The sequence below is a fragment of the Paramisgurnus dabryanus genome, chromosome 4 (assembly GCF_030506205.2).
Source record: "Paramisgurnus dabryanus chromosome 4, PD_genome_1.1, whole genome shotgun sequence".
Taxonomy (NCBI): Eukaryota; Metazoa; Chordata; class Actinopteri; order Cypriniformes; family Cobitidae; genus Paramisgurnus; species Paramisgurnus dabryanus.
The window spans coordinates 22039468-22066249 of NC_133340.1; the positions used below are offsets into that span (position 1 = coordinate 22039468).

Genomic DNA, 26782 nt, shown 5'->3' on the forward strand with positions numbered 1-26782 from the left:
GTGTGTGTGTGTGTGTGTGTGTGTGTGTGTGTGTGTGTGTGTGTGTGTGCGTGCATGCATGTCACTGTTACAGTAATTTTAATTATTCATAAAATTATTTACAGGTAGAACACAACAACAAGGCAGATGTCTGTTACCAGACAAGGGCTTCTGTGAACCATCCGCCTAAAGCTCCTGAACCTGTTAGCCATGGGTGGCAAGAGTCAAACTGGCAGCCAAAAAACTTTCCCTTCCTGTCATCCTGGGCCTCTCAGTGATGCTGCTGCTCTTGAATTAGAAAAACCTAAAGATGTACTCATAAAATATGGAGATTACTTCACTTCAGTGATAATATAGCAAGGCCAGCCAATGACACTGAGAGGCTATACAAAAGTCCGGCCTGTCTCTGATCAACTTGTGTCGAAATTCCGTGAAATGTATCAGCCTAACACAAAGGGTGCACATAAGGGTTTGCGAAGGGTGACCTCGTTGTACTACAAAAGTTGCTGTGTCTCGTTAAATTCTGGGAATTATTACCCAGTTTATCAATCTAAGATAAATAACTGCTTAAAGCAACACTATGTAGTTTTTTCACCTTTGAATAATGTCTCTAAAATTATTTCAGTGATAGAACAACTTTTAACTGGACAAATTGTACTGTTGCTGCAACCTGAGCAAGCTCCTAGCTGCTACAAGCACACTCTGAAAGTGGCGGTGGAGGGTAGGAAACACAGCCCCGCCCCTCCCCCTGCCTGCAGAAGAGTGTCTGAGACCAGGCACTGTTGCGCTTTTCAACCACATTGGGGAGCTGTAAGTCATTTTTACATGGAAACTACATAGTGTTGCTTTAAATTTTATTTATTTTATATATTTTTTTAAAGTTAATTCATTGTTGAAGGTTTCATTTAAGAAAATGAAATCTGAATGTATTTTGCTTGAAAATGCACTCCCATTTTTCTCAGTTTTTTGTCCAAAATGTTCAGTTTTTGACGAAACCCACCTGCATTCAAGTGATGATTTCAAATGAACGCATGAAGACAGAAAATGTTTGTTTTTTTAAGCAGAGGCTTGGTTATTTATTTTGGTGTTTATATATTCATTGCAGAAAATATTCTAAGGGCCATCAAAGTTGACCCACAACACTCCTGATGTAATTCACTTTACTGTACCTAAAATCTGAACCTTTCTCCAGAATAGGTGGAAGATTCAATGACTGGTCACTGTTCATGGACACACAGATGGGTTCTGGTGACTCTAATATTTGAAGTTTGTCGAGACTCCTGAAAACATTCAAGAAAAAAATCAGAAAGTGATAACTGACTGAAATATTTCAATGTCATTATTATTCTTTCAAATAAATTATATTAAAACACTTTTTTTATTTGTGTAAACATGTCCTAGTATAATACACAAAACCCCCACACAAACACTAGTTTTGGTTACAGGACAAATGATTACCCTTTAAAAATGATTGAATAAGGTCAACATGTTTGGTGTAGCATTTACCCAAAGTCAAGTTTATTTTGTTCCTGTAACCGAGGTGGAGGATCCATAGACCGGTCGCTCTTCATGGACACACAGCTGGGATCTGATCCGTTCATCTGGACTCAACTGTGACAAAACATGAAGAGAAAATGTGATAAAGATAGTGTAATAATGATAGATGGCTGTATAAGAAAGATTGCCCTGTCTTTCAACTAAAATTGATGACTTATTTTCGCTTATAATAAATTTTGTTCAATGACAAAGATACAGCTCATAACAGTGACGATGGGCCAATGCACAACACTTCATGATTGCTCTCAGAAAATAATGCAATAAGTGCATAAACGTGACCCTGTCTGTCTGTGAAATTTAGGTTAAAGTCTCATAATATAATATAATGAGATTACAAGCATCAAAGTTTGATTTCACATTGATTTTTAATCTGTGACACTCAATATTTAAGATATCAAGGTTATATGTTCACAGAATGCTCATTAAATAATGTAGGATAATTTTATGTAGTAAACAGTTAATCACAAAAAAATAAATAAAGGTTTTTACAGTCAAAAAGAGCAGTGGACTATTTTAAATTGAAATAAAAACTTCCTCCTACTGTATTTAGCTGGTGGAAAATGACCATATCTCTTCACCAGCATTTATAATAACTTTAATTGTTAATGTCATTACAACAGAAAATAAATTTCTACTGATTTAGATGGATATTGGGGATGTTTGAAGCTGTTCAGAACTCAAAATACAGGCTGCTATCTAAACTAAACATTTAACATTTTGGTTTTAACTTAAGTGATTGCATGACTTTATACACAAATATTCATACCTCAGGTGTTAATTTAAATCAGTACAGAGACGGGAACACCCATTTAATGTGGAAACCTGTACCAGATCTGACCTGCCATCTGGAATAAACAAAATAAAATTTAAAGAGCAATAAGAATGAGACAAAGCAGATTATGTACCAGCAGGAACAGCTAACAACATATGTAAAGAGATCATCAGATACGTGTCTAGTGTCGGATATGGCGTCGTTGTGACACTCCACACTCACCTGTGTTAAAATGAGTTATCCTGTCTTGAAACACCCGTACATGTTTGCGCACACTTTTAAAATGTTAAAATCATTTAAACGATTATTTGTGGGCATATTTTTCGTTGTACTAAACTTGGAGACGCCAGCTTTGCACACAAGTTCTTTTTCTTGTTTTTAACGGCGATGACTTGCCCACAAGTTTACTTTCACTTCTACTTTGCGTGTTCCCGGAGTGTTCCCAGCTTCTGATTGGGTAAACTTGCTATCTGATTGGCCCTATTCCTAAAGGCCCCACCCTGATGTACTAAAACCGAGTTGGCGTTCATAAATTTTTTTAATCATTAAAAGACTATGGGGTCGTTTCCCAAACAGGGATTACCTGTCCGGGAAACCGCCCCACAATGTTACCTTTAGTCTGTGCTAGCTTGCTGCCAGTTATGCTGAGTTCAACTCGGATTTAGGATATTTCTCTCTTTAAAAACGAAAGTAACGTCTGAATTAAATAACATTGGAAGTATTTAGTAACACATTAATGTTACAAATGATTTAACATCAAAACATTTAAAGTGTTTAGTAACATCAAATGAGTGCTGTTCCAGACAACATTTCCAGGTTGCAACAGATCAAATATTGTGCTGCACAGAGTTTGTGCACCTATCTCATTTACTTTACTATGAGAGGAAAAGTTTGCAAAGTACCTGCTGTAAATTAACAAATAAACCTAAACCTGTTGCCAAGGTATAAGAGTTATAAATTAATATTTAATTAGGAAATAAACTATCATTTTGACAAATGGCTTAAATACACTGTATTCACAAAACCATATCCTCACTGCTGTGGCAGGCCATCTTTTCTCCCATATTTCAGAATGAGAAAGTTGGCAATCCTAGATATAATGTTCTTTGGGAATGTAAGTGATTCTCACATTCATATGTTATGTTTATTTAATGTGACTGGTAAAATAGCATAGAGCAGATGATAATAAAGATGTGAGAGTTAACTCATTACTGTATTGAGGTGTCCTTCTGGTCAGCAGCACTGCCATTATTCATTTCAATTTTCAGTGTTCACGCATGATGGAAAAGCCCTTTATTCACCAGCCATTACTCTAGTTTATAGCTGGAAGGTGTATACGGCTAGTTTCATTAATAATAAGTATTTATCCTAAGTCTAAATCCTTATATTATTAATGAATTGTTAGAGGTTTTTATAGTCTCTTTAAACTTTCAGGAGTTCATACTAATATCTGAATTATCTTTAGTGTTCTTTTATTGCAAAGAACGTACAGAACACAGAGTAGTAAACATACATAGTCACAACCATATAAACAAGAAGACATAACACATAAAAAAAACATAAAAATACAAAGGAAATTAAAGCTGCAAGCAGCGATTAAAGGGCACTCTCACGCATGTGCACTGCCACCCGATGGCCTTAGGAAAAACACTGAACAGTGGTGATGTAATTTTTAGTGTGTTATATGTGTGGATTTAAAGTTAAATCTCTTAGAGAAGTGAATCACAGTGTTTCCTGCTGCCACTAGGTGGCGCTATGAATGTATCTGTATTTTGCCATGTTGATGTGTTCAGGTCAGGACCCTTATTAACCGTGTGAAGTATGGGGCAGGTCAGACATTGTATGCCTGAATTACAATAACTTCCAGTTTTATGGCAAAAAGCCGAAATTTGGCAGGCCGCCACGGACACACCTTCCAATGAAAAGTCAAGATCTCAGCAATTCCGCATCGCAAAGGCCTTCAGATGAGACTGACCAAATATGGTTTTAATCTAATGAAATGAGTTAGAACAACACCCTGTTTCATGTGGAAGACGTCACAATTTGGCAGGCCAACACGGACAAACGCTCCAACAAAAAGATCTCCGCAATTTAACATCGCAAAGGCCTTTAGATGAAACTGACCAAATATGATGATGATCTGATGAATCTCTAGGAGGAGTTTGTTAAAGTAGAAAGCCTGGAAATGCCAGAATTTGCACAGAAATCACAGAGAAAATTAAAAATGTCCTACTTCCTGTGGGGTTTAGAGCTTGGTTCCAAGGGACTTTTTGTAGGTCTTGAGGCGATACTTGACTCTACCAAATTTTTCAAAGTGGGAGGGCTGCAGGCGGCGCTATCGAGTCATTTCTCCATGCCCACTTCTGACACCTATACCACATCTACATTTTCGTCACTTGATGTGTGTGCAAAGTTTCATGAGTTTCCGAGCATGTTTAGGCCCTCAAAAATGCGATTCATTTTGGAGAAGAAGAAACGGAGCAAAAACAATAGGGCTTTGCACCTACGGTACAGGCCATTCTGCTGGCACTTCAATTGATCAGATATTTATTTATAAAAGAGTTTATTGATGGACATTCTCAGTTGCATATGTCTCAATGTTCAAACATCGTCTAACCAACATGAATTCAAAAGGCACTGTTATAACAAAACTGCTTAATAGCAACATCCCATAAACCTTGAGTTTCCATAAACATTCTCTTTATTTATCTCTGTTAACACAGACAGGACATCTCATGAACTTCACAAATATGAGACTGCACAACAATGAAATTAATAAGACATAAAATATAGAAATATATTGAATGAGTGAATAAATGAACAAACAATAATATTATGATACAAATGATAATAATGAAATTGATGATAATAATAATAATAAGTGTTGAATAATACAATTATATGGATAACTAATGATTATAAAATGATTATGTAAATAAATGATTAAAAATAAACTAAAAAACACAACAATAACGGACGGACAGGGATTAGCTTAAGCCAGCTAGGCCTTAGTTAAATTAGGATATTCAAGTCATTTTTAAAAGCATCATTTATAAACAAACATTACTGGTGTGCATCTTCAGACACAACACTCACACTGATATATTTTAAGATATGTCAGAGCAAGTTGTTTTCAGTCAAGACAACACTAACATTTAAGTTAGTCTGGGACTAGTCTTAAACCCTATCTGGGAAACCGCCCCTTAGAGTAATAATCTTGTCCAAGTATGTGGAAAAGCGAGCACATGGTGAAATGTACAACGTGTGTATTTTAGAATGAAAAGGGCAATACCATCTAAAGAGGCTGCTTATTTGTTTCATGTGTCAGGTAGTAAAAATACCCTTGGAGAAGAACCGAAGCCTGCTGTCCTGTGTCTGATTTCGTAAAGTCACAACACAGAGTTCAGTTATTCCACCGGTGTCGCTGGCTGCATGTAAAGTTTGGCGTCGCAAGTCACCGGTTACATATACGGCTAGTCAGACTTCCTTGTAAACCTTTGTGTTATTTACAAATAGAAATAAAATGCTCTCAAATTACATGATGTATTGTTAGAGGTTTTATAGTCTCTGTGTACTTTCAGGAGTTAATACTGAAATCTGAACTTGTGTGTCTTCAGTGTTGGTTCATTCTGTTGGTTCATTGTGACGTCACTGTAGTGGCTCCATCATCATCATCACCAGAACCTGAAGAGATCATCATCATAATCTTCATCATCAAAATCAGTCCAATTATAAGCTGTGTCCCAAATGACATCCTATACACTATATGCACTATGAACTTGATCATGTAGGGAATTAATTTTAGAAGAGCAGTATCATCCCAAATTGAACACTCAATGGTTTTGTAAATATAAGATATAAATATAAGGGCAAATGAAGTCAAACGCATAGTACAACACAGGCAAGTCAATGAAAATCAATTTGCAGTGATTGTTTAGTGTATAAAGTGTCCAGTGTTGCACACTTCGATTTTTTGTTGAATGAATGCATCATCTGGGTACTTAAAGTACACTTTGTTTTGTGGTATTTTCAATACTTGAACACAGTACTTAAACTTTTTTATTCTAGAAAATGATGTGGAATAGTGCATGTGTGTGTGATTTGGGATTCAACTTTAAACATTTTAATAACCAGTCCATAAAATCATAATAATCATTTAACAATCACTTTAGAAAATGTGACAACAAAGACAATTATTTACTTACTCCAGTGTATCTAGTTTATAATGTGAATCCTCCTTTAAATCAGAGAGCAGCTTCTTTCCTGAATCACTTAGTTTATTATTAGACAGATTCAGTTCTCTCAGATGTGATGGGTTTGATTTCAGTGCTGAAGCCAAAGCTGCACAACCTTCATCTGTGACATCACATCTATACAACCTGTAGAGAACAATAACACACACACACTGAACTCTCTCACTTTACTACACATCACATAAGTTCAGATTTAAAGTCTCTATAAAAATAAGCAAAATCACCCATCAAAGGTGCTTATCAATGTTTCTTTAAATATGTTTAAATTAATGAATGAAATCAAAACACAACTCAGCTTTAAATAAATGATTGTTGTGTTTGTTTATAAAGAGAGAGAAACTGTGTTATTAAATAATATCAGTGAAGAGTCACTGAAGACAAATGTGATGATATAAACCCACAAAATTCATCTGTTAAAGATGTGATGAAACTCATTTATGATCTTACCTCAGTATCTCCAGTTTACAGTTTGGATTCTTCAGTCCATCAGAGATCAGCTTCACTCCTGAATCTCTTAGTTTATTATGAGACAGATTCAGATCTCTCAGATGTGTGTTTGATCTCAGAGCTGAAGCCAAAGCTGCACAACCTTCATCTGTGACATCACACTGACACAACCTGTAGAGAACAATAACACACACTGAACTCTCTCACTTTACTACACATCACATAAGTTCAGATTTAAAATCTCTATAAAAATAAGCAAAATCACCCATCAATGGTGCTTATCAATGTTTCTTTAAATGTGTTTAAACTAATGAATGAAATCAAAAGACAGCTCAGCTTTAAATAAATGATTTTGTTTGTTTGTTTATGTACAACAAGAGAGAAACTGAGAGGAAACACTGTAAAATCAAAACAGTGTTATTAAATAATATCAGTAAAGAATCACCAAAGACAAATGTGATGATATAAACCCACAAAAGTCATCTGTTAAAGATGTGATGAAACTCATTTATGATCTTACCTCAGTTTCTCCAGTTTACAGTTTGGATTCTTCAGTCCATCAGAGAGCCGCTTCACTCCTGAATCTCTTAGATCATTATTAGACAGATCCAGATCTCTCAGATGTGAGTTTGATCTCAGAGCTGAAGCCAAAGCTGCACAACCTTCATCTGTGACATCACACTGATACAACCTGTAGAGCACAATAACACACACTGAACTCTCTCACTTTACTTCACATCACATAAGTCATGAATTAAAGTGAAAAAATTCTTCTGACTGAAATTATTTTTCAGGCCAAGTCATATTACTTTAACTAACACTTTAGGCGAGACCAATAGCATTTTAAGGGGAGATTTTTTTGCCATTAATTCCATATTAAAATCTCCTGTGGCATATATAGCTGTACTTCGCATGGCATTTCAGATTAAGGCAAAACAGCAAAACAAGAAATAATTAATGCTTATTCTCTATATTTTTCATTGTTTGTTCATGTTATATAATGCATTTACTAATGTGAACAAATACAACTTTTTCATGTTATATTATTCAGTACACATAAACGAAAAATGCAGGGTCTGTTCTGTTCACACAATAGCTTACAGTCACAGTAATAATACAGTATCGTTATGTATGAATATAAATCCTGAACGAGTAACTCGAGTTAAAGTAGTGTACAATTCGCACAGTATGTCTGTAACCATAGTGACAGTTGTAAATTGAATGACTGTGCTATTTTATGCGCAATGTTTCTACTGTTTACTTTCTCCTAAGACCTAAATGGTCGTGTTTATGAGGATACTTGCAAAGACTGGATTTTTGACGCATATGTTTATTTAAGGCCAATAAAGTGGCAAAAACAATCACAAGCTCAATGAATGAGAAGCGAATGCGCGGCTTGCGTGCTCCTCTGACACAGAAACAGCTGGCCCATTTAGCAATGTTGTTCGTGTTTGAATGGCTTAAAATCACTTGTTTTTAAACTTCGGTGCTTAAATATATGTACAAATGTTACGTTTTTGTGAACACGCTCAAATGCAACTGCAAGAACCGACCGGTGGATGACATCAAAGTGCCGCAAGAGCACTCTTATGATTCCTCGAATCGCTCTCACTGGATTTGGATGTCATCTGCCTCTTGGTTCTTGTGGCGCCACACAAAGTTTACCCACGAGTTTAACAAACCCGTTGTATCAGCCACTGGCTAGATCAGCATAGAAGTTAAAACGGGACGCGCGTAATCACGTATGGGATAAATTATTTACCCCCAAAATACAGGACCCTTAATGATATTGTGCAAAGACATGCAAGTTACCTGGCTGTTTGGTTGTTTTAGCCCACGAACTGAAAGGCTTGCCAATATTCCTCATTTCGCTAAGCCAAGTCTATCTCCATTGGTCTTTTACACCTTTATCAAAACATCGGAGCCTTCCTGCATTATAAGTTTGTCCATGCTAGCTGAAATAAAGATTTACCTCAGCTTAACGTGATACAGCCCGAAAACACAGAGTGGATCTGGTGCGTAGTGATTACTGAACGCTTACAGTGGAGAGAGGAACGTGATTTTGCTCAACTCCAGGCTTTGATCACATTCCACTTAAAAGGTGAATACACGTCGTCTTTATAAAAAGTGAATTTAATAATTTAGCAATTGACGGAAATCTGTCTAGCGACGGAAAACTTTAATCCATGCTTAAGTTCAGATTTAAAATCTCTATAAAAATAAGCAGAATCACCCATCAATGGTGCTTATCAATGTTTCTTTAAATTTGTTTAAATTAATGAATGAAATCAAAAGACAGCTCAGCTTTAAATAAATGATTGTTTTGTTTGTTTGTTTATATACAAAAAGAGAGAAACTGGGAGGAAACACTGTAAAAATCAAAACTGTGTTATTAAATAATATCAGTAAAGAATCACTGAAGACAAATGTGATGATATAAACCCACAAAAGTCATCTGTTAAAGATGTGATGAAACTCATTTATGATCTTACTTCAGTTTCTCCAGTTTACAGTTTGAATTCTTCAGTCCATCAGAGATCAGCTTCACTCCTGAACCTCTTATTTGTTTATTCTCAGACAGATCCAGATGTCTCAGATGTGAGTTTGATATCAGAGCTGAAGCCAAAGCTGCAAAACCTTCATCTGTGACATCACAATCACTCAACCTGTAGAGAACAATAACACACACTGAACTCTCTCACTTTACTACACATCACATAAGTTCAGATTAAATGTCTCTATAAAAATAAGCAAAATCACCCATCAATGGTGCTTATCAATGTTTCTTTACATTTGGTTAAATTAATGAATGAAATCAAAAGACAGCTCAGCTTTAAATAAATGATTGTTTTGTTTTGTCTATCAGTAAAGAATCACCAAAGACAAATGTGATGATATAAATCCACAACAGTCATCTGTTGAAGATGTGATGAAACTCATTTATGATCTTACCCCAGTGTCTCCAGTTTACAGTTTGGATTCTTCAGTACATCACAGAGCCGCTTCACTCCTGAATCTCTTAGTTGTCTATTCTCAGACAGATCCAGATCTCTCAGATGTGTGTTTGATCTCAGAGCTGAAGCCAAAGCTGCACAACCTTCATCTGTGACACCACATCCCCACAACCTGTAGAGAACAATAACACACACTGAACTCTCTCACTTCATTACACATCACATAAGTTTAGATTTAAAGTTTCTAAAAAAAAGCAAAATCACCCATCAATGGTGCTTATCAATGTTTCTTTACATTTGTTTAAATTAATGTATGAAATCAAAAGACAGCTCAGCTTTAAATAAATGATTGTTTTGTTTTGTCTATCAGTAAAGAATCACCAAAGACAAATGTGATGATATAAATCCACAACAGTCATCTGTTAAAGATGTGATGAAACTCATTTATGATCTTACCTCAGTTTCTCCAGTTTACAGTTTGGATTCTTCAGTCCATCAGAGAGCAGCTTCACTGCTGAATCACTTAGATTATAATTCTCAGACAGATCCAGATCTCTCAGATGTGTGTTTGATCTCAGAGCTGAAGCCAAAGCTGCACAACCATCATCTGTGACATCACAACACCTCAATCTGTAGAGAACAATAACACACACTGAACTCTCTCACTTTACTACACATCACATCAGTTCAGATTAAAAGTTTCTGAAAAAAAGCAAAATCACCCATCAATGGTGCTTATCAATGTGTCTTTAAATTTGGTTAAATTAATAAATGAAAATAAAAAGACAGCTCACTTTGAAATAAATGATTTGTTTGTTTTTATACAAAAAGAGAGAAACTGACAGGAAACACTGTAAAATTCAAAACTGTGTTATTAAATAATATCAGTAAAGAATCACTGAAGACAAATGTGTTGATATAAACCCACAAAAGTCATCTGTTAAAGATGTGATGAAACTCATTTATGATCTTACCTCAGTTTCTCCAGTTTACAGTTTGGATTCTTCAGTCCATCAGAGAGCAGCTTCACTTCTGAATCTCTTAGATTATAATTCTCATACAGATCCAGATCTCTCAGACATGAAGATTTTGAAGTTAGTACTGAAGTCAGACCAGAAATGCTTTTCTCTGACAGTTCACACATAGAAAGACTGAGAATGACAAAATATTAGAGATACAATTTAAATCCACAAAGTACAGAAAAAAAACATGCACACACACACACACACACACACACACACACACACACACGATTGCACCCATTGTGACTTACTCAGCTGATCTTGATGCTTCAACCACAGGCAGCAGCTTCTGAAGAACTTCATCTGATGTCATGTCTCCTGTGTATTTCCTCAACTCAAACACATCTAAATGCTCTGATGTCAGCAAAATGAAGACCACTGCTGACCACTGAGAAGAGGTGATTTTCTTGTTTGAAAGATTTCCAGACTGTACATACTCCTGGACTTCATTCACAAGAGACTGATCACCCAGTTCATTTAAAGAGTGAAACAGATTGATGGATTTATCTGGATTTAGCTTTATTCTGGTTTTAATGTACTCAACAGTTTTCTCTTTGCTCCAGGAGATTTTCTCTTTGTGTTTCAGAAGATCCTGCTGAAGTTTCTGATTGGACTCCAGTGAGAGACCCAGAAGAAATCTGAGGAAAAGATCCAGATGTCCATTCTCACTCTGTAGAGATTTATCCACAGCTCTCTGATGCAGATCTGATAGTAGGGATGCACCGAATCCAGGATTCGGATTCGGATTCGGCCGAATACTGGGCTTTTTGACGGGGTTCGGGTTCGGCCGAATCCTAGAATTTTTTTCCACCGAACCGAATCCTAGGCTTGCGCTACGCTGGTCGACGTCACGCGGCCGTTGATTACACACATCGGGTGCTGACGTGGAGATGAGCTTTTTCTTTCGTTGAGCCTTAGGGGCTGGACACACCAAAACTTTTAAACACGGCTGAAAACGCCTTGAGGACACCAAATGCCAGCTGTTTTTCAGCCGAGCGCTTGGTAGCTGTGATGCTTCAGCTGTGAGCCGGTTGGTTGCTGTGGTAATGTAATGTCCCGCCCCTCCTCCATTGTAATTGGACGGCCGTGTGAAACCTGACATTGACGAGCGGAGCTTCTCACTCAAAGTTAAATATTGTTTTCAGCGCGGAGCTGCTTGCTTATTGGAAAAACGAGCGTGTCGCAACGCATCGCTTTCATTATGCATAGGCTTATGGTAATTGTCAAAATAGTTTTCCAACTTGTCATCCTGGCATAATGTACAGTTAAAATTAAATAAAATGAAAAATACATGCTGTGGACGTTGTATAATTCATTAATGTGTTTTACTGTGTTAATGGAATAAGGATGCGAGTAGGATTCGGTATTCGGTTTCGGATTCGGCCGAATCTTAAACGGTGGATTCGGGATTCGGCCGAACCTAAAAAATCTGGATTCGGTGCATCCCTATCTGATAGTGTGTCACATGTGAACTCGTTTGCATATTTTGACGGTAAATATTCATTGTGTAGAGCCCTCTTATATAACAGGAATGAATACAGCACATATAGAGCTGCTAGATGTTCCTGAATGCTCAGATGAACAAAGCTGTAAACTTTCCCCTGATACAAACCAAACTCCTCTCTGAAGATCTGAGTACACAATCCTGAGTAAACTGATGCTTCTGATACATCAATGCCACAATCTCTCAGGTCTTCATCATAGAAGATCAGATTGCCTTTCATAAGCTGCTCAAACCCCAGTTTACCCAGTTTAAAGATCATCTCTTCATCTTTTACTTTCTTGTCATAGTCCTTCTGATGTTTGATGTTTGTCTGAATGATCAGGAAGTGTGTGTACATTTCAGTGAGAGTGTTGGGGATCTCTTGACTCTCTGCTTCACTCATCATTCTCTCTAGAACAGTGACTGAAATCCAGCAGAAGACTGGGATGTGACACATGATGTAGAGACTCCTGGATGACTTCAGGTGTGAGATGATTCTTGTTGCCAGACTCTCATCACTGATTCTCTTCCTGAAGTATTCCTCCTTCTGTGGATCACTGAAGCCTCGTACCTCTGTGACTCGATCAACACACTCAGAGGGGATGAGATCAGCTGCTGCTGGTCTGGAGGTGATCCAGATGAGAGCAGAGGGAAACAGATTCCCCTTGATGAGGTTTGTCAGCATCACGTCCACTGAGGTTGATTCACTTACATCACACAACCTCACACTGCTGTGAAAATCCAGAGACAGACGACACTCATCCAAACCATCAAAGATTAACAACACTTTATATTTATCACTGAAGATTTCCATTTTTTTTGTTTGAGGAAAGAAGAGATGAAGAAGATCTAAAAGACTGAGTGTTTTGTCCTTCATCAAATTGATCTCTCTGAAAGGAAGTGGAAATATGAGGTGGACGTCCTGATTCTCTTTCTCTTCAGCCCAGTCCAGAATGAACTTCTGTACAGAGACTGTTTTTCCAATGCCAGCGATTCCCTTTGTCAGCACACTTCTGATATGTTTGTGTTGTTCGGGTAAAGGTTTAAAGATGTCATTACATTTGATTGGTGTCTCCTCTGTTGTTGTTCTTCTGGATTGTGTCTCAATCTGTCTCACCTCATGTTCATTACTGATCTCTCCACTTTCACTCTCTGTGATGTAGAGCTCTGTGTAGATCTCATTCAGTAGTGTTGGGTTTCTCTGCATTGATGTTCCCTCACACAAACACTGAAACTTCTTCTGTAGATTTGATTTAAATGTTTCGAGGACTTCAAGACATTTAGGCTCAGGGCTGTTAAAGGACCAAAAGAGTTAAAAAGGTAACTGTACAGAGATATAAAGAGCAACATTTCATAGAGAAACAGAAATAGCTTTCATTCTAAATGTGAGCTGATTGCAAGTTTGTGTTGTAAAAGTGTCTACAACTACTGAACTATTAGATATATTTTACACTTTTGTTTTTCTTTATATATTTACTGCACTGTGTTTATCAGTGCCCAGTTGCATAAAAGTCCCTAAGATAAGAAATCTCTAAGATAAAAGGTTAAGGTTCCCTTAATGAAACATGAGTTGCAAGAAAAAAGGGGCTTACTTAAGCAACATAAGGCTGTCAATTTTAAGTATTTTAAATGCTACAAAAAAAAAATGCAACGAAGTCATTAGTACCTATTTTCCCTTAAAAACTTAAGGGACTATAACAGGTCCCTTAACGTCACATGCGATGTCTGATTTTATGGTTATTTAAGAAGAAGGAGTACAGTGGCGCATTTCTACCGATCAAAATAATCCCTTAGAGAAAAGTGATGTGCAGTTATTAGGAGAATTTCGGTTTGATTGTCAGTCAATCCAAAGGGCTTCAAGTTTGAATTACTTTGAGGTTTACTTTACAGTCTGTTATTTGCGACGTTTCATTGTACACAAATCCGCTGTCTGTTGACCTGTGTGTGCAGATTTTTTTTACACTGTGAGGTTTTGTAACCAACTGCTTCTCCATTGCCGTGTTTTTACAGAAACTACAGCTTAGTAAACACTTAGGTAAGGGTGACAGTTAAGACATTTGTTTATTTTAACGCTCTTAAAGAAATCCCTTACCTCAAGGAAACCCTCACAGGCTCTTTAAATTATTTCACAGATAAATATTTTAATGCTGCTATTAATGACCAGAAACAGTGTAAAAATACAGTAAAGTCTTGATGTAATTTGCGTTAATGTACCTAATATCTAGATTTTTTTCTATAACAGGTCGGATAGGTGCAGACTGGGTCATGGACACACAGATGGGTTCTGGTGACTCTGAAATTTGCAGTTTGTTGAGTCTCCTGAAAACAGTCAATAGAAAATTCATGAAAACCAATCTCATTATTATTCATTTGAATAAATTATTCTTACAACAATTTTATATGTGGGTAAACATGTACCAGTATAATACACATACACAATACCCTCACAAACATTAGTTTTGGTTGAAAGGAATTGTTAAGATTACTTTTTAAAATATGATTTAATAAGGTCAACATGTTTGGTGTAGCATTTACCCAAAGCCACGTTTATTGTGTTCCTGTAACCGAGGTGGAGGATCCATAGACCAGTCACTCTTCATGGACACACAGCTGGGGTCTGATCTGTCCATCTGGACTCGACTGTGACAAAACATGAAGATAATTCACAATTATACAATGATTTTTCCTCAGTTATTATTAGAATAAAACCTATTGTAGGTCCAGACTTTTTATTTACACACGCACACACACACACACACACACACACACACACACACACACACACACACACACACACACACACACACACGGTCCTAAATAGCATTAAAAGTGGATCACAGGCTCGCAGTCATAGAGAGAAAAAACATTAAGTGCTATCAGTGTTTCTTTATCTGATCTCTGCTGTCTGTTTTTATCCGTCATTGTATCTATCCAGCTCAGTCAGCAAACTAACTTTGTGACATCACAGCAAGAGGTACTGCAAGATGGTGGTGCCCTTGCATTAAAAACTGTAATAAAACCTTTATTTACTATTAAATGGTTAAATTTATAGTATTTGTTATATATTTTTCCAGTAGGGTATAAATCCAAACAGGATAACCAAACTTGTATAACCATAAAAAAGCTCATTTTGTTATAACCTAATGAAGGCACATTATCCTTTCTATTACACTTCAGTGTGTTCCTGTGAGGTGGATGATAAATAGACCGGTCTCTTTTCATGGACACACAGCTGGGTTGTTTTGACAATTTTATAAACATGAACTAGTATAAATGCACAATACCCTCACAAACACTAGTTTTGGTTTCAAGACAAATGGTTTAAATATGATTTAATAAGGTCAACATGTTTGGTGTATCATTTACCCAAAGTCAAGTTTATTGTGTTCCTTTAACTCAGGTGGATTATCCATAGACCAGTCACTCTTCATGGACACACAGCTGGGGTCTGATCTGTCCGTCTGGACTTGACTGTTAGAAAACATGAGAGAAATGTGACAAAGATATGTAATAATGATAGACTGTATAAGATAGGAGGTCCTGCTGACTTTTTTATTTCATAATACATTTGTTCAATGACAAAGATATAGCTCAAAGCAGTGATCACTTCATAATTAGGGGTGGAGCGGTACACAGAAGTCACGATTCGGTTCGTACCTCAGTTCAGACGTCACGATTCGGTTCAATTTTGGTACAATGGAGGGAAAAGCAAAACAAAAATGCAGAAGGCAAATTTTTTTAGTACTTAAGATACATAAAACATAGGTGTCCTTATCGGTGTTATTGTGAGATGTCATGAATATGAACTGAAATGCATTTAACATACTATCTCGTATAACAAAAATGTATAAACTTGTACTCATCTTTCATACAAAGATGGGTTTCAAATGTATTACATAAATTACATAAATACATTTTTAAATTAAAATTACATTTTAGCACATTTATTTCATATTAATGTACTAAAGAACAAAAAAAGGCTTGTAGGATTAATAGGTGTGTACGACTTCATGAGGTGCAGCAAGAAACGACAAGTGGATGACGTCAGAGTAACGCGAGCGATTTGAAATCAGCCTCCTCCGCAAGATTTCTCGCGGTACTCTGATACTGATGCGCTGCGTAAAGTTGAGCACGCTTAAAAAACTGAAAGCAGCTGAACTCAATAGAACTGCCCTGCGTATGCATGCGCTTCGTCCATTAATTGTATATTAGCAGGAAAATTTATCTCCTACTTCTCAGCGTGAGAAATACAAGGTGTGGCGTGTGAACTGAATGAAATGCGTGTGTCTCATGGTGAATGCGTGAGACTTGAGAGCCCTGATTAGATGTACTTTCACTCACATACCCACAGTCCTCGTCTTTTCCACCACTCTCTCGCCTGTACGTCTGTACCTGACTGGAAAAGTGAAGTTTGCCAAACTTGCGATCTTAAAGAGGCCGGCGGATCCTCACCACCATACTCGCTGTCGCTGCTATCTCGCTCATTCACTCACTACAACGTCAACCAGACAAAAAACTGCAGAGTGCCAGTGAATGCAGACAGCTCTGATAGAGCACATACATAGGCGGAGCTCGGCTGCATCGGCGCCAATCAGAGCAAAAGCGGGGCTACAGATTAGCTGTCCCTAAAGAACCCGCATATCTACAGTAACAGTAGTTCCGCATACATTCATTATTTTGCACGCAAGTTTTTTTTATTTTCATACCGGGTATGCTCTGTTTAAATTCATGCACCGAACCGTGACCCCCGTACCGATTCGGTTCGAAACGAATACATGTACCGTTCCACCCCTATTCATAATGGCTCATAAAACAATGCAATAAGTGTGTAAATATGACCCTGTCTGTGAAATTTAGGGGCAGTGAATCAAAACAATCAATTTTAACTTGATATTTTGTTATATAAGAGGTCATCATACTTAAATGAACATCCTGCAAGCTTCAGAACTGAAAACATCCTCTTTACTAAAATTTAACAGTTTTTGGCCTCACGCCAAGAAAATGGTCGATTAAGGAATGTGCTGACATATGACGTCAAGTTTAGAATTTAAACACCTCCATCAAACCCAAATACAATGACCGCTTTTGTAGCCCCGCTGTAACTAAAATTACTTTTAAATATAATTTTCCTGAGAGACTATTAATTTGACGCGATGATCTGTTATGAGTATCCAGGGAAACAGAGAAATGGAGTGTTTGGTTGTGGAAGAACCATCTGGGAACAACACAGATGCTGTATACCTTAACTCGGAGGCTCGGAACATAGCATTAGGAATGCGTGGTTAAAGTTTGTTTTTGAAGAAGTTCCAGCTCGCGTGGGGAGTGTTTTTTTTAACTTTGTGTACCGCGGATTCATTTGTAAAGAAGTCGATGCTGGATTTGCAGAGAGACTGTGATTAAAAGCACCACTAATATTGGATAAGACAAAAATGACACAGCAGTATACAAAGTACATACAACATTTTACTTTATTTAAGTTACTGCGTTTCACTATTGCTTTGAAAGAGATCCCTTGATATGTTGTGTTGTAACATCTGTGTTTTAATTTACTAAAAACATTAAACAATTAATAAAGGTGCAACACTTAACAGTACGACTGTAATATAACGATAGAAATATACAAAGTTAGTGATAAAGAAAGGACTTACCAGCCGCGATTAAGATTCTGATGCCCGCTTACTGTGTTGTATACGGTAATTTAGGCAAATTGCATTTGAAAAGTCCAACACTCAAAGCTTTTTTATCATATAACTGTGGTATTTAACTTTACGTGTATGTAAGAGCAACCTCACAAACACAATAGAAATATACAAAGTTATTGATAAGGATTTATCAGCCGCAGTTTAGATTCTGATGCGCGCTTACTATGTTGTTTACGGTAATTTAGTCACGTTGAGTTTAAAGGTTTGTTTCTACTTTACTATACGTATTGTCATTTATGTGTATCATCTTTAGCACCCAGAATCTTTTGTGGGTCAAATATTTATGTGTTTGGCTGCTATTTTTACACATTAATGTTTTTAAAACATTTCTCCACATGTAATGACGGGGAATGAAGCTGTCCAATCATAGCAGTGGGCGTTTACGTCCAGGTCTTCAATGAGGCCCGCCCCTTCAAACGAACCATTTCTCCAGACAAGCATCAAAACCATGTTACAAATTAGCCTATTACTTATTGCTGTTTTTGAATGTAACAACCACACAAACATTATAAGTAGACCTCAGACAACAGTATAAAACAATAAGATCGACAAATTCACTGCCCCTTTAAAGTCTCATAATATAATGTAATGAGACTACAAGCATCAAAGTTTGATTTCACTCATTGATTTCAATCTTTAACATGGCCTTACTCAGTCATTATTAACTTTTTCCCTTCCAGTTATGAGTTTTAAATTAAATTAAGAGAAACGTTTAACTTTTAAATTAAGAGAAAACGCTTTCCTGCCAATTAGTTTTTCCGGCAATCCGCAATACCGCAATTATTCACCAGATGAGCTTTTAAGGGACAATCACACCAAACACGTTTATGGCAGTTGCAGGCACCTTTTTTGAATGATATTCTATGTGCAGGGAGCGTTTGGAACGGCTTGCGTTTTTTGCCGCTGGTCGCAGCTCGCGTTTTTGAAGGAGCACTGAGAGCGGAAAAGCAGCCTACGTCATTCGCGTCTTTCCATGTCCAATCGAATGAGGGGAGAGGTGGGCCTTAGGTTCTGGTGAGGGAAGTTTACAGTTGCTTTGAAGAACCGGACTCCACTCGCTCACTCTCTCCTGCGTGTTTGTGCTCCTCTCACCCTCAAACAAGGTCAGAGCAACCATCCTTTTTGTAAAGTTTCAGCTAATGTGACAGTTAACAGCAAAAGAGCACTCACGCTTCAATATTTGATTGACAAGACAGCTGACTCGGTGGTTGCCTAGCAATATAAAAAGCCGCGTCGCACTGCTCTGTTTTTAAAAAAATGCAGGGTGTCACGCCTTTCGTTTCAAAGCGTTTAAAGCGTGTTTGGTGTGATAAGCCCCTTAAGCAACTAGGAAGCGACCCCTCCCCCCAAAAAGTTCAGACACAGCGTGTGTTTTGATCGTCGCTCTGAATCTGATTTCTATCAGAAGTCTTTAAAAAAAAAAAAAAATGCAATTATCTCAGCTTTTTGCTCAAAATGTGGTATTTTTTAACAAACCTACCCATATTAAAGAGGTGATAAAAAGAGAACAAATGAAGGTAGGATGAAACGTTTCTTTTTTTTAAGCACAGGGTCTGTTCTTTTATTTTATATATTGTATGTTTATATACTGAAAGAAGAAAATTTTCTGGAAGATAATAAACTTTTATGAAAATCATAAAAATGCTGGCGCTGGCAACTTTTTAAGAAACGCTGTGATGGATCCTACCTTAGATCCTCACATGCAGAATGTTTTTTATTGTTGCGTTTTTTTTATTCCTAATCATTTATTTGATTATTCAATATTATTTTATCATTATCAATTTCATTATTATCATTTTTATCATTACATTATTGTTTATTCATTTATATTGTTCAAGTTTAAGTTCAAGTTTATTTATATAGCACCTTTCTTAACAGCCACATGGCTGACCAAAGTGCTTCACAGTGCATCTAACATGTAATTTTGTCTATTCATTTTTTCATTCATTCATCACTATATTTCTATATTTTATTATATTATTCATTTATATATTATATTTCTATATTTCATATGTCCTGTTGATTTCATTGTTGTTCAGTCTTATAAATTTATATTTTCTGACGTGATCTGGCGTCCGGGGCTGGATCGTTTTTTATTTTGTCTGTGGTGTGGAGACCTGATCTAACAGCTGGTAGGTAAAGAGTTAAAGATATCAGGGTTATATTTTCACAGAATGTTCTTTACATTATGTAGTAGAGGTTGACTGATATGTTTTTTTTCTCTGGCCAATGCCAGATTTAGAAATCATAAAAACTATTATGACTGGTCTTTTTACCATGCTTTTTATTGCTTTGTAGGATCAAATCTTTTTTGGTATACAGTGCACAGCATAAATGAGTACACCCCCTTTGAAAATTAGGATTTTTCTCCATTTGTTAGTAATTATGAGACCAATTTGCTATGTTTTCACAAACATATTTACCAACAAATGGAGAAAAATCTTAATTTTCAAAGGGGGTGTACTCATTTATGCTGTGCACTGTACCTGATAAATTATTTAATCATAAAGTTATCATAGTAAACGTCACTTTTTTATTTAGGGCAAATCTTTCTAAACACTCTCAAAGCACATTTACATTCTCATTTCCGAGGTGCTGTGAGTGATGGATTGTGCTGACAGTAACATCTTGTACTGGCTGCTTTAAATTCGTGCGATCACGTTATTGTTTACTAAAGCTATATGTGAACAAGGCACAACTGCAGTCTCACACGTCATGGTCAGAGAGAGATGTGCTTGCAGCAAGAAGCGGGATGTCACAAGGTCGTTAATTTCTTTCTTCATTAAGCAACGTTAACTTAAATATGTGTGGACAAAAATATATTTTAATAATTTCCGATCGATTTGACACATCTTATGAAGAGAATACGATGTAATGTTAAGGAAGAAGTTTTGGATATTTTATCTAAAAATGAATTGGCGACTAACTGGAATGGTAAGATGTTTATTTAAAAAAACATTTTGTTTATTTATCTGTCAATAAATATCTGTTTTAAGTCCTCTATATCGTGTTGAAGTCAATTATTTATATATTTTATAAAATACAATGTAATCTAAATACGCTAACTTTTAAAAATTATTTACTTACCTCAGTGTCTCTAGTTTATAATGCGAACCCTCCTTTAAATCAGAGAGCAGCTTCTTTCCTGGATCACTTTGTTTATTCTGAGACAGATCCAGATCTCTTAGATGTGATGGGTTTGATCTCAGAACTGAAGCCAAAGCTGCACAACCTTCATCTTTGACATCACAATCCTTCAACCTGTAGAGCACAATAACACACACTGAACTCTCTCACTTTACTACACATCACATCAGTTCAGATTTAAAGTCTCTGAAAAAAAGCAAACACTTAATTTGTATTTTCCCTTAATGTGTTTCGCTTCACAGAATTTCCACCAGGTGGTGCATAAAAAACTAAATGTTTATATGCTTTGTCATTGCAGTTGTTTCCAGAAGATGATAAGGGCATTGCTGAATATTTAACATTGCTATTACAACAGCAAAGTGACGTCAACCCCTTCTTGCCAGCATAACAGCGCATACAACTAATAAGACGTGCAATGTGCATTTATACTAAAGTGCAACAGAGACACTTACGAAAATTAACCATGGTTTTATTGTTGTAAAGATGTAGTAATCATGTTTTTTTGGTGTATTGATTACTATCGGCAAAACTACTGTTTTACTACACTAACCATGGTTCAGCCTTACTATGGTTTTTGTAAACCATGGTTGTTAAAACCATGGCTATTTTGTGGTTACCATGGTTTTACTACAGTAACCATGATTTTTTGGTTTTAATTGTAGTAAAACCATGGTTAATTTTCGTAAGGGGAATTTAGTGTGAGCCTAATACACGTGACTCTATTTACAATGAATATCTTAATTATTTGTGTTGTCGGATTTTGATACCGTTTCATTGTTTGTTCATAATATTTATAATTATGTTCTTTTTTTTCTAAAAGTATCAATATTTTAAAGAGATTAATGTGGTATAAAAATACATGTTTTAAAGTTAAAAAATGTTGTAAAAAATATATTAGTATTTTTATATATTATGAAGAACAATATGATAGATTTACATTGCGCTAAAATCCTTTCATATGGAAAGAGGAATTCTTCTCAACCACCACCAATAAAGTTTAAAAATTATTCTTTAGAAAAACGGCGTTTAAACTCGACCTAACAAGCACACATATATATACTGTACAGTGGGCATATCGTCGATGTCCGATGAAAACCGCGTATGTCCATTTTGCCGATTCTGAGATTTTTCGACGGATTGAATGTCCAGGTTCATTTGCGTATACAGTATGCTTCACATATCTAAATGGCCAATGAAAAGTTGTGAAATCATGTCATCTGATGTTCACGTATATCCATTTGGTGTCAAAGCTGTCAATCACGCAGCGTATCTCCCGCCCTGTGGAAGCATCTCGCCGGTCTCGTGAAGTTTCATCGAAGCTCAGCACTGGATAGCCGAATAAACATAAGGCTCATGTTTTTGTTAATTATGGCAAGTTACATCCAGTATTATCGTTGCAACCGCTTGCTTTATTTTAGCTGCGTCACCTTAGCAGCTCCACTCCATCCAGCTGGCTCGCTGACGCTCGGCAAATGTTCATTGAAGAGACACTGATGTTTTAAGGATAAAACCGCTTCATGCAGTGTTTTTAATGATTTAATGACCTCTGTGTTAATTCGCCTCCCGGTGGAAACCTCCTGAACTAAAAACACTGAGCACCAGCCGGAGGTAACGCTTAGTTGTAAACACACACTACATTAGCTGCACGCCGCTGCTAGCTATGTTATTTCCAAAACGGATTTGTTGTTCACAAAAGCAATTTCATGGAAAAATAATAGACTTGCATACAGTCAACCGGCTGAATTGTCAGGCACTGATAATAACTTAAACGAGGGGTTGTTCTAGTTCACGTTAATGCTACATATTTGCCATGCTATACATAAATGCTTTAATATCATTAATATAATATCGATAACCCGGTCTGGCCGCCTTTCAGCGCTGTAACACCGGCAACGGTAAATGGCTTTGAGCCCAGCTTTTATTTTGAAAAGCGCTTATTGAGGGGGCGTGGCATCACTTTGAAGCAATACCCCTGATTGGCTGACTACACGCGTGGATCGTAGTGACAAACTCTGCGGAAAGATAGTGCCAAAAAGATCTGTAGACTTGTGCAGAAGGATTCGTGAATGCCCTGTGATCTGCAAACACAGATTCAACACTTGCATGCTGAACTTTGCACAGAATGTGTAAGAATGTCTTTTTACAATGGTTGGAAAATACAAGTTAGACTGTGTTTGTTTGCAAATTGTGAGGAGGGCATTTGTAGATTTTTTTAATGGAAAACAGCGAAACAGTTGTGCCAAAATTCTGAAAACAAATGCAACACAATCTACAAACAAATAATGACCCTCATGCGCAGACAAATCACTTTGCATTCATTTTAATTCTGTTTGTCAAGTACAAGTCGATGATTTCTATTTGTGAATCATAAAGAGTTGGTTTGCGGATTTTAAATCTATTTGTAAATCGCATTTTATATTTGTATGTCATGAAGAGTCTGTTCGTGGATTTTTATATATTTGTAGATCTCGTTTTACATTTGCGGATCATGAGGAGTTTGTTTGCAGATTTGGAACCTATTTGCAGATTTGTTTCGTGTTTACAAATTGAAGTCTCTTCATTTTCAAAGATTATGGCATTATTTTGTCACAAAAGCGAAACAATAGTGTCAGAATTCTGAAAACAAATGTGACACAATCTACAAATAGAAAATGATATTCATCTGCAAAGAAGTCACTTTACATTCATTCAAATTCTGGTTTTCAAGTACAAGTCACTGATTTCTTTTTGTAAATCATGCTTTATATTTGTGGATCACAAAGTCGATTCGTAGATCTTGTTTTACATTTGCGGATCACGAGGACTGTGTTTGTGGAATTTTAATCTATTTGTAGATTGCGTTTTGTGTTTACAAGTTGTAATATCTATTTGTGACTTTTACTCTGTCCATTTTCAATAATATTGGCATCATATTACCCCCATAGAAGCCATGTTCGACTACCAACGACTGTGTTATGAAATGAGGATCATTCAATTTTGGCCGTATATGGGTGCACATTATCGGATTTCACATATAACAGCTTTCTCCCAATATATTAATATACAGCCTATTATGATAATGCTATGCAAATAATATGTGAAGTAGCAGCTTTCAATAAATATTTTTAAAATGCGTTAATAAATCCAACAACCCCTGTGACCGGGCTACACTTTCATAAGAGGTTTCTATGTTAATAAACCATTGCTTCTTTGTTTCTACATTTAAAAGACAAAGCTGGCAAGTCTGGTTATACTTTCGTTCTTTTAATAATTTTTTGTATTTTATTTATAAATCACTCTGGGTTATCTGATTTATTTATGTAATAAAACCCCGAATCGGGCTATTAATTGCCAAGCGCAGAGGAGTGATTAAAAGGTAAGTATGGCATAATGTTATCGTTTGCTCGGCCCTCCTCCTGAGGTTTCTGAGGAGGAGGGTGTCGAGTAAGGGAGTACCATGAAGCCAAGACAGGCATCAGGGAGATGGCTTGCGCAGTCTCGTCCCCGTCTCCCCCTTACTCCCTTGCTCAACCGGATTTTGATGATGCTCGGAGGGTATAGATTTGTGGCGTTAAGCCCACTGGTAGGGGGCGGGACTCTAGTCCTTGTAAGGGAGTCAGTGCGTCGATCTCCAAAATCATGCGCTGGCCCGTGCATTTTCCTCGTTCTCCCTAAACCAAACTGTGCAGAGTCTGTCATTTTTACATTGTACTGTACATTTTTAACAGAACCATTAAGCCATTGTTTTGTATATGAATTTTCCTTTAAGAAGAATTTTCTTTCTCCATTTTTGTTTGCTGCTGTATCATTTGTGACCTGTGCTGGCAAGTTGAGTCAGAATTAGCTAATTTTCAAAAAATAGTAGTCATATTTTGACATTCTCTATTAAAACATAGAACAATGCATGATTTGTTGGAATATAAGAAAAAATATGACAGAACTACAGCTGTTTGAAGTTGAAAGAGTCAGCAAATTACCACATCCATACAAAAAATTACCACATCCATACCTTAAAATCAATGGTAAAACTAATTGATTTACCACACACAAAGCAAAAACATCATCAATATATGTTAAAAAAATAATTTTTATTGTTTGATTGACATTGAGACAGACTGCTTAAAAGTGATCTTCAAATCAGATATTTTTAACAGTTAAACAAACATTTACTTAAAGGGGTCATATTATAGGGCTAAAAAGCACATTACTTTGTGTATTTGGTGTAATACAATGTGTTCGTGTGGTTTATGGTTAAAAAATATCATTATTTTCCACATACCATAAATTTTTTTAGCACCTCTAAGTCCCGCCCATCTGAAACAGGTCGTTTGGTACAAAGCTCATCGTTGTGAGAAAGCGCGGTGTCAACGGGTGTGAACTGATTGGCCAGCTATCCAGTGCGTTGTGATTGGCCGAATACCTCAGTAACGTAATCGGAAATATGACGCTCCTTGCCAAGTTTTGGAAGATGAGCTCCCAAAACAATAGTGAAAGCCACAAGATACTATCGCATTTACTACTACATTATTAACACGAGCCTGAATCTGACCCAGAAAACACGGATGGCTAAGCTAATTGATCAACTTTACCAGTGCGATGTGAGCAGAACGTAACAGATGGTAAGGTAAGGATACTAAAACATAAACCATGTTTGCATTTGTGAACGTAGAAACAACAAACAAGCACTAATCTGCACTTCTCAAATCTCACGTTTGTATCATCATTAGGAAATGCATTAAAACACAGGCGCGTCTCTGCACCAAACTCGTCTTTAAATCGTCAGTGAGGAAATGTATTAAATACAACCCCAAATCAGAAAAAGTTGGGACACTGTAAAAATTGTGAGTAAAAAAGGAATGGAATAATTTACTAATCTCATAAACTTATATTGTATTTACAATAGAATATAAATAACATATCAAATGTTGAAAGTGAGATGTTTTGAAATGTCATGCCAAATATTGGCTCATTTTGGATTTCATGAGAGCTACACATTCCAAAAAAAGTTGGGACAGGTAGCAATAAGAGGCCAGAAAATTCAAATGTACACATAAGGAAAAGCTTAAGGACTAATTTGCAACTTATTAGGTCAATTGGCAACATGATTGGGTATAAAAAAGTCAAGTCAGAAGTCAAGATGGGCAGAGAATCACCAATTCCCCCAATGCTGCATCGGAAAAAACGTTTCCGAGTTTCTTAGAGAAAAATTGCAAAGAGTTTGAAGTTATCATCATCTACGGTGCAAAATATCATCCAAAGATTCAGAGAATCTGGAACAATCTCTTTGCGTAAGGGTCAAGACTGGAAAACCATACTTGATGCCCGTGATCTTCGGGTCCTTAGACGGCACTGCATCACATACAGGAATGCTACTGTAATGGAGATCATAACATGGGCTCTGTAATACTTCCTGAAAACATTGTCGGTGAACACAATCCACCGTGCCATTCGCCGTTGCCGGCTAAAACTATAGGTTAAAAAAGAAGC

The 26782-nt window shown here is 36.6% G+C and overlaps 2 protein-coding genes across 7 annotated transcripts in view; both read right to left on the reverse strand.

Annotated features, from left to right (window-relative positions):
• The window catches only part of LOC135785657 (NLR family CARD domain-containing protein 3-like), a 107248-nt gene that overhangs the window by 10750 nt on the left and 69716 nt on the right, over positions 1-26782 (reverse strand). For 2 of the 3 annotated variants that reach the window (XM_073814310.1, XM_073814312.1), the window contains 4 exons: positions 21257-21430; positions 15834-15938; positions 15003-15107; positions 1149-1259 (listed from right to left, as the gene is read on the reverse strand). In XM_073814310.1, coding sequence (XP_073670411.1) covers positions 1149-1259; positions 15003-15107; positions 15834-15938; positions 21257-21430 — 495 coding nt within the window. Of the gene's footprint in view, positions 1-1148; positions 1260-1485; positions 1591-2302; positions 2382-2530; positions 2711-15002; positions 15108-15833; positions 15939-21256; positions 21431-26782 lie in introns of those variants that run through there. The other variant, XM_073814311.1, reaches the window with a different exon arrangement.
• On the reverse strand, positions 4857-12312 carry LOC141282019 (ribonuclease inhibitor-like). 4 transcript variants are annotated; one of them, XM_073814319.1, is made up of 9 exons: positions 11236-12312; positions 10937-11113; positions 10419-10592; positions 9961-10134; positions 9501-9674; positions 7529-7699; positions 7009-7179; positions 6514-6687; positions 4857-5992 (listed from the first exon to the last, which is right to left on the reverse strand). In XM_073814319.1, the coding sequence occupies exons 1-9, from the start codon at positions 12084-12086 to the stop codon at positions 5983-5985; spliced, it is 2076 nt and encodes a 691-aa protein (XP_073670420.1). In that variant the 5' UTR covers positions 12087-12312; the 3' UTR covers positions 4857-5982. The 4 variants fall into 4 exon arrangements, with proteins under 4 accessions (XP_073670420.1, XP_073670422.1, XP_073670421.1 ...); XM_073814321.1 differs by lacking the exon at positions 9961-10134; XM_073814320.1 differs by lacking the exon at positions 7009-7179.

Excerpts from the sequence above, each read along its gene's own strand:
- LOC141282019 (XM_073814319.1), bottom strand. The coding sequence starts at position 12,086 with ATGTCAGGTTTCACACGGCCGTCCAATTACAATGGAGGAGGGGCGGGA. Across the intron at positions 11,114-11,235 it reads GAAGCATCAAGATCAGCTGA|TCTTTCTATGTGTGAACTGT; the intron begins GTAAGTCACAAT and ends TGTCATTCTCAG. Across the intron at positions 6,688-7,008 it reads TGTAAACTGGAGATACTGAG|GTTGTATAGATGTGATGTCA; the intron begins GTAAGATCATAA and ends TGTTCTCTACAG.